This window comes from Drosophila suzukii, chromosome 2L (genome assembly GCF_043229965.1).
Source record: "Drosophila suzukii chromosome 2L, CBGP_Dsuzu_IsoJpt1.0, whole genome shotgun sequence".
NCBI lineage: Eukaryota > Metazoa > Arthropoda > Insecta > Diptera > Drosophilidae > Drosophila > Drosophila suzukii.
The window spans coordinates 16,460,727-16,482,427 of record NC_092080.1 but is presented as its reverse complement, the minus strand read 5'-3'; the positions used below and the strand labels follow the sequence as shown (position 1 = coordinate 16,482,427).

At 38.3% G+C, this 21,701-nt stretch overlaps 1 protein-coding gene across 3 annotated transcripts in view; it reads left to right on the top strand.

Moving 5' to 3' along the window:
- Window positions 1-2,144: 2,144 nt before the first annotated feature.
- Dpp10 (Dipeptidyl peptidase 10) overlaps window positions 2,145-21,701 on the top strand; it is a 36,927-nt gene continuing 17,370 nt past the window's right edge. The window contains exons 1-2 of one of the 3 annotated variants that reach the window (XM_017089451.4): window positions 2,146-2,668; window positions 20,003-20,663. In XM_017089451.4, the coding sequence (XP_016944940.3) occupies window positions 20,634-20,663 (30 nt within the window). In that variant the 5' untranslated portion in view covers window positions 2,146-2,668; window positions 20,003-20,633. Of the gene's footprint in view, window positions 2,669-20,002; window positions 20,664-21,701 lie in introns of all 3 variants that reach the window. The other 2 variants (XM_017089452.4, XM_070996908.1) reach the window with 2 other exon arrangements.

The following is a 21,701-nucleotide window of genomic DNA, read 5'->3' as shown; positions in this document are numbered from 1 at the left end:
TTGTGGGGTTTGAAGCGTGTCCTCTTTTGCGTTGGTATAACAATATCTTGACATAAGTTAATTTATTTTTACATTTATCTATCTGTCTATTTAGTATATGTTCTTTTCCTAAAAAGGGTTTTACTTTTTTCCGAAACCTATAGCCTTCAATAATTATGACTTAACCCAACCCCTAAAACTTAACCCTAATTCGATGAAATCTAGCCTCTAATTGCCAGCAGAACCATTTCCTGTAACTAAAGAGTTAGCAACAAAAAACAATGAAAATCATTTTCCGGTTCAGATCCTGTCTTCCCTCGTTAGGCAATTAAAATGCAATTAGCGTGAAGTTAATTAATTAATGCAGATCCCAGACAGACGCAGTTTTCCATTTGTGCACTTGGGTGCCCCAGTTGAGCACGTGTAAAATCAACATGTTGTTTCTTGGCATACATACATATGTAAATACACCACCTTCCTGCGCTGAGCTACCAAAACCAAGAACACACACACACACACTATCTTCCACGTGGAAACTAACTCTCCTCGTTTTAAAGCCCAGCTGAGAGTTTCCCGCCCGGGTTTTTCATCAACAAGTTTGCGTAGCTTGATTTTTGCATTTCTCGACTTCAGCCCGCTTGGCTCTCCACCAAGAAAACACACAAAAAACAGTGAAATTCACAGAAAATGTAACAAAACAAACAGATAAACAAACTCTCAAGCAAACACACACACACACACATCCTAATAAAGGCACACACACACACACCCATGGAGAGGCACCCACTTATCGAGAATTCAACCCCCCCCCACACATTTCTTCCTGGATCCTAACCTTCCACTCCAGCCGAATTCCTTTCCGCCCTTCCGTTCCCGAAAACTCCCAGTTTCTGGCTGTCCGCGTGCCTTACTTTTTTGCCTCTGCAATTTGTTTTGGGGAAAATAAAACTTTTATAAAGCAAAAAGGAAGCACTCTCTGTACTCGTTCTCTCAGCGGTAACAAAAAAATTCTCTTGCCATCTCTCTTACACTGGCAGAAAGCTGGGGAAGTACAAAAATTATTAAGACAGTGGGCTAAGATTAGTTGAAGAGTGGAACTACACTATTTTCTGAAACAGAAGAATACGAAAACAGATGAATACGAAATAAGGAGCCTATTTTATGATTAAGGATATTCAACAATTTTTTTCATGTGTAACTTTCGTTCTTATTATTCCTAAAGCTACAACTTTTTTATTATTTTTACAATTTTTTAAGTTCTGTGTACTAAAATAATGTATATTATTTTAAATTATTTTTTATAGACAATATTATCGATTTATAGTTTTTCACAAGTATTAATATATAAAATACACATCTTTTGTTTTAGTGAGAAACTACACTCACGGAAAAACACCGTGCTAAAGTCAAGCACAAACAGCCTTGATTTAAGAACAATTTCACAGTGTTAATGCCCGTGAGCGGCAGGTCGTAAGTAAGCTTAAAAAATTAATATTAATAAGATATATCTCGTTTATTTCAGTTTGTAATACTCATTTCCTTTACTAGCATATAATTAAAATCCAATTTAAATATAAAATACCTATGTATATTATTTTAAGAATTATTCGTCCTTGAATCATTCCTGCAACTTCATTGTTAAATCGTTCTTGTTTTTAGATTTAAGAATTATTCATACCTTGTTGTAGACCGAAAAATTCTAAAACGTAGTATTTTCGGTCTTTAAAATTCGTGCTTGAAAGTTGCATTTTGTTGTCGGGTTCTGTATTTTCCATACTTGTCGAAGCTTTGACACCGAAAATAATTTATTAAAGCGCGAAGTAATTGATTTTTTTCTGAGTGAATTCGACTGTTTATTGTGTTTATTCGACTGATTGCAGTCAAAGACAGCTTGTCACTACTCCAGTGTTATTCACCTTAAAACATAGTTCCAGCTTGTAATGAAGTAATTGTACAAGTAAATAATTTTTAAATTTGAATTTATTTTAATATTTCAAACCACATTTTGCGACACTGTGCTCACAGCTGGTTTGGTTGTGACGTTACGTATACGCAGTGGAGCGCCGCTGAGAGCGGAGGCAAAAGTCAGGCAAGAGAGCCGGAGAGCGGCAGTTGCGCTCTTTGCCGCAGTGTTGTTGTTGCTCCTGGCCTGGCCGCACGGATTTTCCAGGGGTATTTCATCTGCCTCCGAATCTCGGGAAGCGTTCAGTTTCATCTGAGACGTTTGGCGCAGCGGTCGATACCAAAGAAAATCCGGCCAGGCGCTACGAAAAAATACGAACGAGGCAAGAAGTAGGCGAAAAACTCAACAATTTTCCTTAAAATCCCCATTAATACTTGCAGTTTTCAATTAACTTCTCACGGGTGAAAACTCAAATAGTGACAAGTTAATAGTGAATGGTGATCTAGAAAAAAACAAAACCAAGTTCGTTTGAGCAACTTTTTGAAAGTATCCTGCGGTTTGGAAGTTTTGCATTTGCCGTCGCTAATTGTGAGAAAGCAACTGCAACTGACAGGCGGCAATCAGAAGTGAAAAAGGAAATCGGAAAGGAAAGGAAAAACTTTTGCTCCTGCCGCCGGTTTCGCTTTCCCTGCTCGCCACTTCATATCCAAATCCCGGGAAATTGTTCGCCTGCCAGGCCTCAAGCTGGGCGATTACCGCAAAATGACACGTGTCAGGCGCATTGTGGTGAGTCCTTAGTCCCGAATCCTTGTTCTTTATTCCGGAGTGCCGAGAAAGGCGAAATTCCCGCCTTTAAAGCGACACACTTTAATACCCAAAAACCCACCCACAGACACACACATTTTTCACCAACTGAAATTCTGCGGCATGCCTTTTCTGCCCTTTGCCTGTTTTCTGCTCCAACAAATTGAATTTCGCATTTTAACGCGTTTGCATGACGACTTCCCCACCTTAACTGCTAATTTTATATTTATTTTCATTTCCCCATCGCGATTCGCGCTCTTTGAACTTTGACCATTCATCAATGGCTAATACACTTTGGCCGAAGGTTATTATTAAGGATAGAAAGGAATATTTTTAGAATACTTGATAAATTTACTACACACGGAGAAAACTCTGACGTTCTCATCTGAGTTGAAAACGTTCTTCAAAATAGAACGAAATTTTAAAGTTGAAAATCTTTTTATTTTGCTCGAACCAAGTTGAATTGGCGGTATTTAAGTACATTGTATATCTTAAAATTGTTAAATAAACTCAATTTAACTTTTCTCTTCTCACCATTTTGTTCTAATATTAAGAACATTGATACCAAAATGTACTTACACGGTTTTTAAGAACGAATTTTCTTAATTCAAGAAGAATGTACTTGAATATTTCTTTCTGTGCAGGAACTTCCAACAAATATGCTTAATTTGATAAGGGTATCTTGGTCACCTTCCGTTGCCTTTGCAAGAATTTTTATTTTACGATTATTGCCGTCTCAGAAAATGTGGGATAAAAGGAGGCAGTAGTCACATTCACGTGATGTATACGCCCCGTATATCCAGGGGGTTTTCTTTCCTTTTTATGCCTTTTCTGGCCCAAAATCGTGAGGTTAAACTTAAGTACACAGACCAACTGAACCTTATCGTCAGGCCAAGTTGGCTGCCAGAAACAGAGGCCCATTGAGAGCAAGAAATCGCGCATCAATTTCCAAGAGTCCTTATCTAAGCCTTCAAACTGGCCAACTGGCTCTGTGGCTTTGGCAGCTCAATGGTGGAAAAAATAACTGCAAAATTTCCACAAAAAGCTAGAAAAAATGGAATGCAAATGCAGTTGCTGGAACTACGGCGGAATTTCACTTTTTTTCCGGGTAAATGTTCTACCTTTTAGGCTTATTTCGGGCAACAGCTGCAACAAGGCGCAAAGGTATGAAAATCCACGGGCGAAAACGCGGTCCGAAAAATGGTGGAAACAAAGCCGAAAAAAGCGAGATGGAAAAATGTCAAAACAGGCTAGCAAAGCGATTGGAGAAGAGGGGGAGGGGGAGAAAGGGGAATCCCCCACTAACTGAAACATTGTGAGGGCCAATGTCGAGCATACGCCACGTTGGACACGAATTTGAGCAAATATCCCGGGCTAAGTTGATTGAACCTTGAACGTAAACTTTTCCCTCTGTCAGGGCAGCTTTTCTAGGTTATCAGTTATCCGTTTAGGGTTTTTACTGCATTTGAACTTTGCCTCTGGCCCTGGCCTCCAGGTAGATTTAAATAACCAATGCATATACACCCGCTACCGTTTCCGTTTCCATTTTTGGGTTTTTGGTAAAATTAAATTGATTTTAAATCAATGTTTTTTCAAAATAAACAATTTGTTTAAACAAAATTTATGTGAAATAAGGTAATTTATTGCTTAGATTAAGAAGGAATTTTTATAAGGTAACCAACAAAAATACATTGCCGATGCTTATACTCGTACTTATAATATATATATTAATAAAGTTAAGGATTTTTTATAATTATTTACTAAAAATATTGTAATTTACAATGAGCAATTTTTTTTTAATTTATCCACAAACAATTGCTAAACAATTAAAACTAAAGAAAAACTGCAAAGATGTATAAAAGTCTTTCAGTCTATGCTATAAATGTGGTATGGAAACAGTGGAGAAAACTTTTTCGGAATAGTCATAAAGGCTAATTTGTGAGAGGAGATTTATCTAAGTGGGTGCCACTTTTACCAACAACTTAATTTGGCCAACTTGCGCTCAGCCATTAAAGATCATCAATCTGGCCTCATTATTCAAAAGGCCCCTGCCCGCATGGCTCGCATTAACCTGTTGTGAGCTGTTCGAATGCGGAAAATGCCTGCTTTTCCTTGGCAGGACGACACCCACACACTCGCACACACAAATCAAATGTAAAAGGCACTTGTAAAATGTCCTGGTCGTCCCCGCCCCTTTTCGGTGAGGGCGTGGCCCTTGGCACAGCGCGTCACGTTTATCACAACAGGGCAATAAATTTCATTCGCCTTGTCCCTGCTCGCGGCAACATTTTATGGTCTCTTCATTTTCGACAGCTGCAAACAGTCGAATCCGAATGCCTTTGCATACTTGACGAGGCTTTGTCAATGCACATTATTATCTGGGCGAACAAACATATTTATTTTTCTTGGTTTTCTCCTTTTTTTTGTCATTTTGATTGATGGCCATAAGCTCGACATTCTTGCCTCGTGTTTGTTCGTCGTTTTAATTAAAGTGAGAGGGGGTTTTGGGGGGTTTTTCGGTGGGAAAGCGTGGAAAACTATGCTATGGTTACGAACAAGTTTTCCACCAAGGCCGCCGGCACGCACACCATTCAAAAATATTATGTTTTCCGCATGGGTGTGAAGCTCTTGCCGCCAGCAAAACGCTTTTTCGCCTTTTCGCTTAAGGATGAGGTGAAGACTTCTGGCACACAATCATTAGCAAAAATGGTATGTGTTTGATGGAACGGATGGTTCTTCAGCTGGCGGATGATGGATGATGAATGCGGTCTTTGCGGCTGCTTTTGTGAGCCTTATCTTAAGGAATTCCAGAGTAAACGAAAGGGTGAATTTAAAATTCTGTCTGGCAAAAATTCCACAAATATTATGAACCTATAAAAAGGTCATATTCTTTTTGGTGCAAAGCCTGGCAATTACAGGCTCGCCCTTTGAATAACCAATTTTGGGCCAATCTCGCCGCATTACGTATACGCACTGTCATCTCCAGAACTGAATTTTAATAGCTTAGATTATGTTCCAAAAAAAAGAGACGTATTCACCCTACCGCTCGACTCTGTGTCCATTAGAGTTATGGTTGCCAATGTCCGGTTATAACATCCAGTACAGACCATTAGGCAGGTGAGGTTGGTTGTGGGTGGTTCTAGTTGGCTCTGGGCGTCTGGGAAAATATATTTTCAGATACTCTGATGCTCTTCCTGCCGCCGCTTTCGTTCTAAAATTGAAGTGCCAAGCCAGCGGGGTGTCAACACCGCAATGCAACAACGACAACAGCATGAAATGGCTTGTTTTGGGGTGGATGGGAAAAGGGAAGATCCTTTCAGAAGGAGCAGGACGTCCAGCCGACAGACAGCCAACAAAGGCTGTCAAAGAAGGGGCGGTCCAAAGCCCACTCGCTGGCAGGCCAAATTGCTTTTTGCTGTATAAAAACCGGGTAAACAGCAGCGGCAACATCAACAGCAAAAGCAACAGCATCACCAAAGGCAGCAGGTGGTGGCATAGAGATGCCCCGGATTCGTGATCGTGTAGGAATATTGTTAAAATTAGAAGTATTTTACGGGTAACTCAAGCCGCTATTATGGCCATATTAAAGGGTTCCTTTATCAATAGTGGGTTTTACTTAAAAAATATCTATTTATAAAATTATAATTTCATCCAGTACTGTTTTTAAAACACAACGGTTATTTGTAGTTCATTTACACATAATACTTACCCATTAAAAAGTATTTTAAACTAATATTTATCTTATAAATTCCCTTAAAAACACAGTCAACTTAAAGCCCAATTAATAGGCTTACCATTTGGCCAAGCATAATCATATCTTTAAGTGGATTCACACAGCAAACTGAATGCATTACATCCTTGTAATTTAATGGCAATTAATTATTGAATTTGCGTTCCATTGGGCTGTGAATCGTATTATGGTTATAATCAAACCAGACACAAGCTTCTTGCTCAAGAAACTATTTATGTACTTGTTACCAAATTTAATACTATAAATAAATACAGAGCATAATAAATTACAACTAGAGAACTCAATAAACTCTCAAATAAATTAATTCTAGTCATAATTTATAGTATTTACATATTAGATTTTCAATAGGGAAAAGTCTTAGGACATTGACTCCTCAGAATGACCAATCACGAGGACAGCTCCATGGCAACTTAGAGGCACCAAAAAAGAAACGACTGCGAATGGAAAAAGAAGATAAAACCTATATATATATTCCTATGTAGATGCTTATACATAGTATATATTTCATTTTTGTGGCCTGGGCCAAGCAAACTTTAGTGTTTGCACGGGGCATTTTAATTAAGCTAAACAAACGCACCGAAAACAATTATATACACTCTTGCCACACTCACCTGGAAAGCGCCAAGCCATAGAAAATGGCACATTTTCCGCCTGGCCAGGGTAAACCCATAGGATTTTATGCGGTTAAAGCCGCTTTACACTTCATTTCATTTCAATTTGAAGTTTTGTGTGGGGCGCCTTTTGCTTATGCTACGTTTATTTTTTACACGCACTTTTTATTTCTGACTGCGGCTGCCAATTATGCCGGTAAGTTGCTTTATTATGCGAGGGGATACGGCACTCTGCTCCCGGAGTCCTCGATTCCTCGGAATGGCTGCCATTTCTCCAAGCAATTCTACGTAATAGTCCTCCTCGACGTCGTCTTGGTGTTGCTTTATTAAACCTTAGCAGCGCAATCACCAAAATGAGTCCACCCACACCCAGCTAAACAGGCCAACACACACGTGTGGATTCGAGTATATATATATATAAATATATATATGCCACGTCAGGAGGTTTGTACAGAAACACCTCCGAGGGCACGTGCAACATTTGTATTTAAATTTGAATGTCTCTGCCGCCGGAGCGCTTCACCTTGCACACAGGCACATATATTCTAACACGCTACCAGACAGTCGCAGAAGAAGATACAAAAAGATATATATAAATATACACATCTGCAAGTACAAGAGACCCACACACACACTAACACAGGGGAAGCAACAATTTTCGCACAAGGTTGGCCTCAAAAGTTTCGAGAACAGGAAGAAAATCAAAAGATTTAAGAAGTTCAGATATGACCTAATTGATGGATAATTTTGTGGCTCAGTTCAGAGACTTTTACTTGTGAAATTATTCAGAAAATCTATATATCAACTTAAGATTTCTTTTCCTACATTTCAAAGATATCCATTTTAATCGACAAAATTATCATTTCCTATCTGTCGAATCTTCTTCCAATCTCTATTCATATTTGTAATTGCTAATTTACTTAGAATTGCAAAAAGATGATTAATGAATTTCATTGGCAAGCTGCTCTCTAACTTTTTCAAAAAAAGTCAAAGAAAATGAAATATTTTCCAGAATTGTCAGGAAAATTTCCTTTTAATTTACTGAAAACTTTTCGAGATTGAGCAATTAATCTGGCGAAATCATAAGATTTCACTCACAAACATATTTTTTTCTAGGCAAATGATTCTGGAAAACTTTTCTCCTACCGAATGAAAACTTAATCAAAGTTTGAGAAAAGTTTGTGCTTGGACAAGACTGGAAGCCATCCGTTTGCATTACCTACCCACTCACACACTTAGCCGCTCAATGCCATGTCCATTCAACCTTGCAGGCACTTCCAACCCCCCACCTCTTACCACCCCACTCCTCAGAGGGGTCTTCGTCTCCCCAATGATTCAGAACATTACGCTCTGGTCGAAATGCGTTCGCATCAAACTATATAACACGTTCATATTTCTTACGGTTCGTTACCCATTTAATATTAAAGCAAATTGCTGACTGAGTTACCTCTCCCACCGAAGAAAGGGGGCTTTTAAACTGAGAAAAAATGTTTTAGATAGGTTAAAGAAAAATAAAACAAAAAAGAATTTCATTAAAAATATTATTTTATTAAGCCTTAACATTAAACCGCATAGCTAACGTAATTATAATCTAATCATCATTCCGTCATCGATTTGTACTTTTTATATTTTACCAGTTATTTCGTGGCGCATACAAAAATAATATGCAAATTATTAAAATTCTTAAAATCATTTTAAATAGTTTGATTAATTGAATTCATTAAGCGGTAAAAATAGTTGTACAAAATATTTAATAAACCATTTCTGTATTCCATTTTTTATAATGGTTATAATACTTGGAATAGCATTTTAATAACTGTATCTTAACTTTTTAAATTTTTGAATTAACAAAGTATTTTTTCTCTGTTTCTTCGTACATGTGGAGTATTTTCATTTGTGCAGTTGGGTAGTTTGTCTTAGGCCCTTTTTGTTCTTTCTTGGGAACATTCCTCAGCCGTTACGGGCACTAAATGATATGCAAATAAAAACGTGGCTCAGCTACGTGAGGCGGTCTCACCCCATATATGAGAAAAAATGGTGGGAAGTGGATTTGAAAGACGGGAATTCTACAGGCAAAGGCGAAGGAACGGCTATTTAAATTCAAATTTAACTGGTGTGCTTCATTTAAGCGGCGCCAATTTCGCGACTACCTGGCATATGGAAAACTTTTTGTTCCCTGCACCTTAATTAACATAATTATGACCAGAAGCTGAGGGAATTTGGAAAGTTCACCTCATCTTTTCTGGCAAAGTTCGCCGCCATTTTCAGTTTTAAGAGCTGCACCTGGGAAAAAGGGAAAAGAAAAGAAAAGAAAAGGGGGGAGAAAGTAAGGGCGGTGTTCAGATTTGTTTTTCCGGCACCCACAGCTATTTATCTTGAACGCGAGCTCCCCTAGAGTATGCAACATAAGTACTGCTAGCTCCCCCCTCTCTCACACACACACACACACACACAGACGGAGCTCGCACACACCGATGCACTTCGTGTTGAGTGCACTTTCCACTTTCACTTTGCGCTCGCTTGTTGACTGCTTCCATCTCACGTTGCTCTCGCCGTCCCTCTCTTTCCCCCTTGCTGCAGCCCATCCACTTTCATTATTTGCGTTTGGCTCACGCAAGTCTCGCACTACACACACACACACATGCAGACTTGCATCCCCACCCCCACTCACACACACGAACACAAAACACTTTTCATTGTCATTTGCGCCTCAACGTATGCTATGCATCCTGTAAAAATTCGCTTTCAGCAGCTATTTTATCTCTCGACATACTCTTTAAATGGGCATCTTAGTGGGCTTATAGAGCATCTTATCTTTTACGGGTGAGGGAGGGGTATCGTTTAGGAGGGGTATGTGGCAGGTTGCACTAAACGTTAGTTTATGAGATTTAAAAAGCATAATACTAAGGCAATCTGGTTCCGCTAGAGCAGCGGTAAAAATACTTATAGCGCAGGTAAAGTTTTTAGAACTTTAATAGGTTTCAGGTACGTTAAAAATATAGTACAATTTTTTAAGCATGAATAATAATGCTCTTCAAACAAAGTACTTTATTGGAGATAATAAATGTGAGTTCCTTTGGAAAACGAATTTAAAATATTTGGATCCAGTATCTCGACTTTCAACGTATATCTTTTTGACTGCTGGAAGAATTAAACTTTATTTTGGTATATAACTTTTTGGGGGTTACCAAATATTTTATGAAAATATAATTTTGAATTATATAAGCTTAACTAAAAGTAGCATAATAACACTACACAGAGAGAAAAAGTACAATGTTCTTAAATTGAGAACATTTGCTCTTAAAAACAATGTTCTCAATATCAGATCAAAATGGTGAGAAGAGAAAAGATTAATGGAGTTTAATTAACAACGTTTTGACAAGTATACACTACTGACAGGACAAACAGTTTAGTAGTTGAGATATACAATGTAAGTACATCCAATTCAACTTGATTCAAGCACAATGAAAACATTTTCAACTTCAAAAATGACATTCTATTTTTAAGAACATTTTTAACTCAGATCAGAACGTCAGAATTCTCTCTGCGCATTGTTCTCTATAGTAGTTCGGATCTTTATATTATAAAATGTTTAAAAATGGTTGTACTTTAGTTAATCTTTAAATATCTTGCCTTTTCCCCACTTAATTCCATGTGATTCAGACACCCTCCTCGCTTATAAGCGATATATCAATATGTAACTTTCGTACTTAAATAACAAGTAAAGAAAATGCACTGCGCCATTGTATAAGTTTATAATTAAAACAAACCCCCAGAATAGTTGTCCTACAAGTGCACATGAGCTTCCACCATTTTGTAGAAGACATTTTCGCAATTGTTTATTCTTTTGGCCGACAGCATTTTGTGCTGACTAACTGGACACCCACTGACCTCCCAACCCCATTCCCCATCTGGAAACTTATGCAGCAAGTTTTTGTCATTCCTTGTTTTTGTTCTATTTATATTTGTATTTGTATTTGACACTTGTTTTTGTTTTGGGTACCAAAAGAGGGGCGTGGTGGACAATGGGAACATACAGTTTTTGTCATGTTTGTTGATTGTGAAAGTTGCTGAAGCGCTTTTTAACAGTTTTCGTGACACTTTTCCGTACTCTATGTGCCATGGCCGGCCATGGAATGTATATTTTATGTCATGTTGCCGCTGGCCAAGAGCAAGCGGAACACAACTGACATGGCCTGGGTGACCTTAATGGACACCAATGACATGTTCGAGTGGAAGGCATCCTGCAACCTGCAACCTGGCTGTCATTCCAAGCTCTCCACCGCTGGTATGTCTATAATGCAATTTTACGGTCATTTTAAGCCAGCTCGGAATGCAAACTATGAATAATTCATAAGACAAGAGCAACAGAAATCGGGGGAAAAAAACGATTATCAATCAATTGGTATTGCAATTGAAAATTATGGGTGAAATTGTGTGGTTGTGGTTGCAGTGTTCCTGCTGCAGTGCATCGCATGTGGCAAGGACATTGGCGAAAGTTTCCAAGCCGCATTCCATTTGCTAAAGAGCCTTTCAAATGGCTTTCGTTGTCGAATTCACCTCTGCGTCTTTCCAATTCCATTGAATTGTCGAGCGTAATGAGTTTTTGTGGCCGGCTTATTTAGTCGCATTCTGTGGGTCGCTTCAAAATGCCGCAATTTCGATAAATATTTATTTATAGCAGGTATCGACTTCCGTGAAAGGCTTTCAATTGCAGCTGGTTTATATATACACAAGGCTAAAGTCCACAAATATTATATAAATAAAGTATTTTCCTTGATAAAAGTTTTCTTTGTTGACTACTCTTTTGTATCGTAACGAGCTTATTGAGTCGCTATTTGTAAGAATGTAGAAAGTTTTCTTATAGTAGAGGACATTATAGTTGTGGAGGCTAATATATCAAATTTAAGTACCCTATTAGGTGATAATAATGAGAAAAGAGATCATTCTCAATATAATAAAATTACTATTTTCTATAAGAAACATTTATTGTAGTTGTGGAGGCTAATATATAAAATTGGAGTACCCTATTAGATGATAATACCGAGAAAAAGAAACATTCTTAAGATAATAAAATTATTTTTCCCTTAAGAAACATTTATTGTATTATCTTCTATTAATATTTCCAGCTCAAAGCTCTTTTATTGTGTAATCTTTTCCACGTTATTCTTTGAACACTATGAGTTCTGACATTTATTTGCACCCATTACTCAATCTCTGGCCATCAATCTGACTCACCTTGTCCAGAATTTCGGTACATGTAGGTTCTCTTGTAAGATTCTTTCGAGCGTCCAGAACAAATTACGCTCCATAAACATCAATCAGCGAAGCGTCTTCGTTCAATTGAAATTGAATTCGTGAATAGCTAACTAATGGCGTATTTTCAATTCAAATTGAAATTATATTCTCTGTGTCTGTCTGTTTATATGTTTATACATGCGTGGTCCAAGTTAATATATTATGAGATGTATCAGCCAACAATTGAAAACCTTTAGTGCTCCATTGTTTTGTTGTACGTATATTTTTCCTATTAAAAGGGTAGGTCACGATGGTAATCAGAAAAGTATATCAATAAGTTTTTTTATTACTTTTCATGTCGTTGTTATTTATTGGTTCTTTAATATCCAATGTAGTGTATTAAAAAAAAGTGGTCCATATAAATTTATTTATTTTCCAATGGTTTTATACCTTTCAATTATGCTATAAATAATTTCCCCCTGCGTTTTAATTAATGGTCCTCACACTCAGGGGCCGTCATGAATAAATAATGCTATTAAATTGAAAGACTTTGTTATTGCTGGAATGTAAACGGAAAAATTGCACATTTTATGTGAATTAAATTGCGAACGATACTTGACCATGGACGATTATTGAGACTACCGCACAGACTGCTCATTTGCCTTTGAGGCACTTGAATCCCTCAATACCTCCGATATCTGCCAATCTGTCAAAGGAAAGGAAACGTCTTGTGGCTGACCTCAGAAATAGATGCTGAAATCATTTCAATCTTCAGCTGACATAACCAGGCAGGGGAATCTTCGCATTTCCCTCCATTTGCAGTCTCACAATTCCGTGGCTTTGTTTGTTGGCTTAATGTAAAATATTGTGTGTACGCCAGGTTGAACATTAAAAGCTTTTTGCCACAGTAATCAAAACATTTTCTAGTTATTTATAGTCGTTTTTCCTACGTGAGGTGTGGTAGGGGTAATGTCAGGGGGTTCGAGTACATTACCAGGGATTATGTTCAATGGAATGAATAAGGGGATTAAATATTTATATTCTGAATTGAATAAATCGTTAAAATATACGAATTTAAATTTTTTTATATTTAGAAAACAGCAAAAGAAAGATAAGTTTATTTTTTTCCGCATTTAAGTGAGAAACGTATTTAATCTTGAGCAAAAAGTGTTTAAACAATCCCATATATGTTTATTTAAAACCAATTCTAGTGACCTATAGATTACTTTAAAAACAAACGCAACTTTTTAACAATTCGAACGAGTGTTATGTAGTAAATCTGTCAATTAAAGAAAACAAATTTCGGTTACATTGAAGCAAACGCGCAGAGTTCATTCAGAGAAATTTCCTTTGTATTGACCTTTCGTTCGCTTATCCCCTATAGGTCATCAGCACTTAAATGGGCAACCCACACGTTCGGCACTTATATCTTCTTTTTGGTGAAATTCCTGTATTATCTGGAATCGATCGATTGCACTTTGTTTATTGATCTTGATGAACTTTTGCTTTTAATATTGTCTCATCCCACCTATGTGTTTTTGGGCCTTCCGTCCATTGTCTCCAGTTCTCTCAGCGATGTTTAAACATTTCTGGGCCTGTTTATTTTCGTAGAATATTTTCATGCCGATTTTTACAATTTGGCGGCGGCCGTGTTTGTTTTGATAATTTTTGGATGTGCAGGCTGGAAATTGCCGCGCTCTCGAACAGGCTTTATGTAATTTTCTTTTTTTCGCGGTCTTGAATTTTACAAGGTGAAAAATGTTCTTTGGAAATGTAGACCATAAATTTGGAACGAAATTGCTCAGAGAGAAAAAAAAGAAAAATCGAAATAAAGCCAACACGGAACGAAACAAAACGAGGAGACATGAACTTGTCTCTTATTCCCAGTCATTTGTCGTCGTCTTTATTTGTTTATTTACTTTGGCTGACTTCCCCTCTAATTTGGCTTTTATGCCTCGCTTTACAATTCGACAATCTTCTGCTGTCCAAGCTAACTAGTCTCGTTTCTGGGGGCCACTTTCGGTTGTCTTTGCCTAAATTTATTCCAAATGCCGGTCTGAGTTTCTGTCTCTGTTTTTTGCTGTCTGGGCAAACATGCCAAGCATTTTGCTCGCCTCAATGGCCCAGCGACTAGCCTGTTTATGTTTATGGGCCCTAAGCCGACGCGTCCTTTGCTTCGGGCCATAAAGTGTTGGCGCCATTCGGCGGAAGTATCTGAAATCAACAGAGATGCTGGCCAAATCAGCTGGAAAACATAACACATAATTCCATGCTAGGGAAGTAACTTTCAACCCCACTTTGTGGTTTATAAGGAAGAAAAAGTCTTAAAAAATACAGAGGAGGTTTTAAATTACCCTGGGATATAAATTGTTTCGCTGTCTAAAAGTATGCAGTGAAAAAATATGTGTATTTTAGGCCCAGAAGCATACTCTGAAAGACAAGTATCCCTTTTCACTGCATACTTTTAGACACCTTTAAGTATATAAAACTGATTTTGAAACCATAGTGATTTGCACATTTTACAATTAAAGGAATACAGAATTTGTCAGTAATGGAATTTCTTATTACAATACTTGAACTGTAAAGAGGCATGTAAGGGTTGGAATATTTAAATGTACCCTTTTGCTACAAAGCTCTTTTGAATAGCATCTTTTCAGTTCTCTTTAAATACCTCTATCCAAATTCAATGGGTTTCTATGGCACTCTTAATATAGAATCCTTTGTGCGACCCCTAACCTTCTTGAGCTACAAGTACCCAAACTTAAAGTTTCCTGCCTCAGCCGCATCACTGCCCAAAAAGCACTTCAATCTCGGAACAAATCAACTGCTGTTAGCCAGAGGCAAAGCATCTAAATTTGGCATTCGGCATTGTTGCCAACACATCGTATAAGACAATTTTAAATGGCAGCTGTCGAGATGGAAATCTCTGGTTGCCGCCAAGGCCAAAAGGCTCAGGCCGTGCCATAAGAGACAATTTGTTTGGGCCTGCTTTAAGCCCGGGCTCTGACTGGCTTGCACCATGGCCAACGGCATTTATTATTTTTCTTAATTAAATCTTAATTTTCTTCCGTCTGCGTGTGTGTGTGTGTGTGTGGGGAGGGGGGCTTAAAATAAATGAACGACTGATGAATGCCGGCCACCGCTGGGTTTAATGTTGATACAGGAGCGGAGTTAAGAGCTCACTGTGTGCAGATTCGTGCAACGTGGGGCGACAACAATAAAATTGCATGTCAGTCGGTCGCCATCCGGTCGAAATCCGACCCCCATGCCAACCCTTGACCTCTGCAACTGTGTACATCGAAAGCCATTTAAGTTGAGCTCCGTGGGGGCTGCGAATGCCACTAATTAAGCCTAATGGCGCATGAAACATGCATTAAAACTAATGTGCAAGCCCCGTCGCCATAGTCACCGAAGGGTTGAAAGAGATGGCCTTGCCATTTCCCACCCCCCAGGGGTGGTTCTTTCTGCCCCGTTTAATGGTGACAGCCTAATTTTATGCTACGCAATATTTTGTTGTTCAAGTGGGAGGCAGTTCCAAGCTGTTAATGGGCGGGCAAAAGGGGATCGTTAAGAAAAATTATGGTACACTGTTTGACGCAACTAGATGGTCAATTTGATTATTTGCCAATGCAATTGCGGCTTTGTAAGACCTCTTAAGATTATATATTTAAGGAATTTTTTCATTATTCAGGTTTAGAATGTACTTTAACTTTAACATGAAGCCGAGAAAACCAATATAATATTTTGTTGTTTCCGAGTTGATGTTCTGAAAGTTTCTAATCACAATAAATATTTAATTGCGGTTACTGCTTCGGTAAACCCAACTTTAACCGGGGGTTAAATAATCAAAGATTCGATGGAAGGACCTTTTCAAGAGGTACAAGATTGGACCCCCTGCAATTCCCCGCTCCAACAACTGTATATATTATGTGTTGTTAAAGTGTTGTTGAACATTTTCCACAGGATGTTATGAAAGAGTCTAATTACAATAATTAGTGGATATCCCTTTTCATGGATTTTAAAATCAATTCAAACTAAGTTCAAGTTATAGCTCTCTCAAAATACGATTGCGGTTAATGCTTTGGCTAACCCACCTAAAACAAGGGGTTAAGCAATCAAAGTTTCGATTGAAGTACCTTTTAAAGGGCTAACCCACCTATAACCAGGGGTTAAAATAAAGGGGCACATGATTAGACCCCCGCAATTCCCCGCTCCAACAACTATATATTTGCTGTGTTAATAAAGTGTTGTTGAACATTTCCCAAAGGATGTTATGAAAGTTTATAATTACAATAACTTATGGATTCCTTTTTCCATGGATCTTAAAAGCAATTTAAACTAAGTTAAATTTATACCTCTCTCAAAATTTGATTGCGGTTAATGCTTCGGTAAACCCAACTATAACCAGGAGTTAAATAACCAAAGTTTCGATTGAAGGACCTTTTCAAGAGGCACATGATTAAACCCACTGCAATTCCCCCCGCCAACAACTATATATTTGCTGTGTTGTTAAAGTGTTGTTGAACATTTCTCAATGAATGTTATGAAAGTTTCTAATTACAATAACTAATGGATTCCCTTTTCCATGGATTTCAAAAGCAATTTAAACTAAGTTAAATTTATAGCTCTCACAAAATTCGATTGCGGTTAAAGCTTCGGTAAACCGAACTATAACCAGGGGTTAAATAATCAAAGTTTCGATTGAAGGATCTTTTCAAGAAGCATATGATTGGACCCCCTGCCTGTCCCCCGCCAACAACTATATATTTACTGTGTTGTTAAAGTGTTGTTGAACATATTGCATTCGATGTTATGAAAGCTTATAAATACAATAACTTATGGATTCCCTTTTTCATGGATCTTAAAAGCAATTTAAACCAAGTTAAATTTATACCTCTCAAAAAACTTGATTGCGGTTAATGCTTCGGTAAACCCTACTATAACCAGGGGTTAAATAATCAAAGTTTCGATTGAAGGACCCTTTTAAGGGGCACATGATTGGTCCCCCTGCAATCCGCCCCTCCAACAACCATATATTTGCTGTGAAGGAGCACTGAACCGACCACTAATGAAACATTATGGCTGTCGTAGTAAAGCAGCCAAGAGTCAGACAGCACGGCCGCAAAGCCCCTAAAAACGTTTACGGTTTACGTATACGTATACGTATACGGTTATATACGTGCAACATGGGACGCGGTCCGACCGATAAGTGGCACGTAGCAGCGACGGCAAAAGCCACAAAAGTGTCCTCTCAAATTGCCCGCCTGCAACACGTTTCCCAGCAGCTGCAATTGATTTTCCCTGGCAACCGTTACCGTATGTGGGCAACATTTCAGACATTTTGAGCAGGGGGCTTCTTTTAAAATAATCAACAATTCATATTGCACAAATGTAGATTTGGTGTACGAGGTTTTGCCGCTTCATTGAAGCAATAAATTTAAAATTTTCGCAAAATGCCATGAGCATGATATACGAGGAATGAGATATATACATTCGAGTGTGTTGGCATAGCACTTTATGAGGCGGGTACGGGCACTCGGCCTTCAACCGGAAGCGACTTACGCACGGTTGCATTCTGCCGGAAGTTGGGCGGAGAGCGAGATAGAACAATAAAAAGTCGGAGGGGCTGTGGAATTCATATTCCATTTCCATTCCCATTCCCCCACTCGAACGAATGTCAACATGTTGATAACAAAATACATGAATTCAAGTTTGCAGAGAAAGCTAAAATAAACTTTTTGTAAAAAATATCAAAATGAAAAATAGAAACGGTGAGAGAGTGGATGTAAATTTTCCACACACACAGAGCATTTGCCATAAAAGGTTGCATACTAAATTTAATTCCAACTATTAAGCCATGCAAATTTTATTCCTCCTCGTATTTTACAATAAATGCAGAACGAATGCTTACAATATTGTACAGCCTGCGCATAACAAACAATTACCAACATGTTTACTCTTAAAATGTTATTAACAAAATTTAAAAAAGGCCCATAAAACCCCGCCTGTGTGAAGGAATTTAAGGAACTTTTCAATGCCATATTGTTCGGGGGGAAAAAAGTGAAAACCATTTTTATGAAAACAATATAATTCCCGCTTGGCTGGGCAACCGAGCCAGAAATTCAGCAAAACAATACAGAACAAAACACGGGAGGAGCTCCAAACAATTTGGTTACCAAAAAATTAATGATATTTATGCTGGCTACTACTCGTATATCAAAAATATCCGTTGTTTCCAGAACTGACGTTTAGAACGAGGATTGTGTATTCTTTTATACACATTTTATTTTAATTTATAGTTCTGGCCGACGGCTAAGGTGAAAGTCGAGCAGAAACCGCACAATGACCGAAAGTTTATGCATTGTAATGCGTTCCAAGGAAGAGTGCACAGTGAAAGCTCCCTAAAGATGACTCAGGCGAACGATAAACACTCTTTTGCCTCCACCACCACCTCCTTTCTGGGGATCTATTGTGGATTATTTGTGTGTCATTGGCTATTTAAGCCGAAGCTTCTCTGGGGGCCAAGTTCTAACGATTTCCAGAGGAGGCAGCCAGTGCAGAGCGGTGTTTTGTGGTTCCATTTGGGTGTAGAGTGGTGTCATTTGTCTTCCTCAGGCCATTGGGCTATAAAGCTGACATTCTGGGTAATTATAGCATAGTATAGATATAGAAAATAGCTTTGTTAGCCTTCGGATTATGGGGATAACATGTGCTGGATCCTCTGGGGGCTCTACAAGTTGTAAAGTCAGTGTTGTGGAGGAGTTGCAGCGGCACTTACTTACTAAACTTAAATTCATTGATTACTTTTAAATTTAAGTTCATTTATGACTTATCTTCGAACTATTCTTCTTATTTATTTTCACTTACACCCTCTATCCACTTAATTCCCCATTAATGCCACGAATCAATAATCCGTATTATAATACTACCTCCAACCAACTGTGAATATCCCCCCTATATGCATTTTAGCCATCGTTTACTGTGCAAGCATTTTGCATAATAAGCTGCTTAGACGGGGCATCAAGAAAAAAAGGAAAAGGGCGAAGTAAAAACTTGCCATAACTTAAATTGAAAATGTAATGCTATTAACACCCCCCCATCCGCCCCATGGGTTAAATTTGCATATAACAACCTAGTCATGTTTAAAGTGTTGAATCCGCGCCCCCCATTTTCCATCGCATGCAACATTTTGCATAGTAAACAGATTAGTTTTTTGGGGGGCAACCCTACCTGCTGCATGTTCAACACCCACAACTACACAACTGCATGAAATGGAAACAAAGGCAACCCTGCAGTGTTGCCATCTAACAAGTAATTAGAACTTACATTGCCTGCTTTTGGGCGGTGGCCTTTGTTTATGTAAATATTTAAACACTAGACTACTTAACCCACATCCAAATGCCAGTGAAGCCAAGCAAAACACACTCATGAGCACAAAAACACAAGCAGTCCCAAAAAGTATGCAACCCGGCAGCAAGGAACATGTGTCATGTTACATAAGCACCCCCCCACTAACTTACACACACATGCTTGCAAGGCTAAAAGCACAACACAACAAATTGGCACTAACAACAACTACAGCTAAACAACACACAAAGATGATGAACAACAAAACACCACAGCAACAAGAAAATATTTAAGCAAGAACTGCATTTTAAAATATATATTGTGTGTGTTTTTTCTTCCCATCCCGAAACCCACTCTATTCCAATTTAGCGCTTGGCCTAAAAGTATGCTGCATCATTAGTGTCACACCAACGACTACAACTACAACTACACCAACAGCTACACCAACGAGGGAAAAAAGGAAAACTGAGACCTGAGACCGACTGCAGCTGGGAAAATTGAAAATGTATGCTCATTAGTAAGGACAGCAAAAGCGCATTGCAAGGACCGTAGCGAAAAGTTCCTAAGTCAAGCGTCGAAGACCAAAAACAACGGCCATTCATAATTAGCAACAACTACAACAATACAACAACAATTTTTGAGGGGTGCCTGATGGGCCGAAGGACATCTGGCAAAAGTCAAGGACGAGCTGAAAAATCATTTACGATAGCATGGCCCAAGGAAGCAACTCCAGTTATCTAGAGCCCCACAAGAAGCCAGCTGCCTCAGCGAGCTGATTTTGATTTTGATTTCAGAGAATTAGACAAATTGGAAGAGCTTGCAAATAAAATTGCCGGGGAAAATTAATAGATTCGATTAGCAATATAAAAAGCATAAAGCCAGCGAAGAAACAACGCAGAGATAACAGCCGGCGGCTTCTTTAATTTGTCAACCATCCAGCACCCATCCACCCAACGGACTTCCGCTAAATCCATCGCCTTAAGCCCACAAACACCGAGTCATGCCTGAGCAGGATAATTACGATGATGAGGTAATTTCTTTTGTTGTACAACCGGCGGGAAAAACGAATATGTTTTGGGCCCACATATAATTAGGCATAATTAATTTTAAAAACAAATATTACTCAAAACGTGTGTGCGCGTGCCGGGTTACCCAAATCCGTTTCTTACTTCCTGAATTCCAGGGATTACCAATCCAAGGAAACCCAAGCTGGTTGGTGGCATTAAAATTTTAAATTGTTTAATGGCTGGGAAAATTGAAAAGCGCCGGCAGAATGTTGGTATTGGAAAGTAAGACCAACTGGCGTAAGCAGAATGCAAGGGTTATTGTTCTGGAATTGAATTTACATATTTATAAGCTTTGGCTTTTCGGGGAACTATTGTTATTACGTATAATGTATATTTATTTTTAAGGAGTTAATATTAAATGTCGCTGAAGGATTTTTCAGAGCCTAGTGATTTTTTTTTTAGTCATTCAATTTTTTAAATATTTTGTTATTTAAATTCATTATAGAAAGGAAGTAAGTACATTAGTATCATAAATAATTTTTGTAGTATAAACAGATTGAGTACTTTAATATTTTTAGCATATAACAAAATTGTGCAATGTTTTTCCCCTAAAACACATTTAATAGATATGGCTTTTTTAAAGTTATACTAAGAGCCAAGAATTTGTTTGATATTTAAGGCTAAAAATATTCCAAGTAATGTAAAAGATGGGGGCAACAATTATTTTTAGGATGTTTACCCCAAGGATTTGCAAAAAGTTTTAAGTCAGGGCTTTCCATAATTTTGCTCAACTTAAATACTTAAACTGAGCTTCAGATGAGATGGTAAAAACGAATGGCCACCATCCAGTGACACTTTGGGAAGTCTCTGATTGGTTTGCCCAGAGATTACCTTCCGCGATTGGACTTATTATTAGCTCCACTTGGTTGACAAGCTGACTAAGCTCTTACATCGCCACTTCAGTCGCGACTCACTCTGATTTCGCCTTGTGGAAGTACTTGGGGATGGCGGAAAAGTTCACTCAACGAGTCGTTGAGTCGTTGCCGGGAAACTTGAATTTC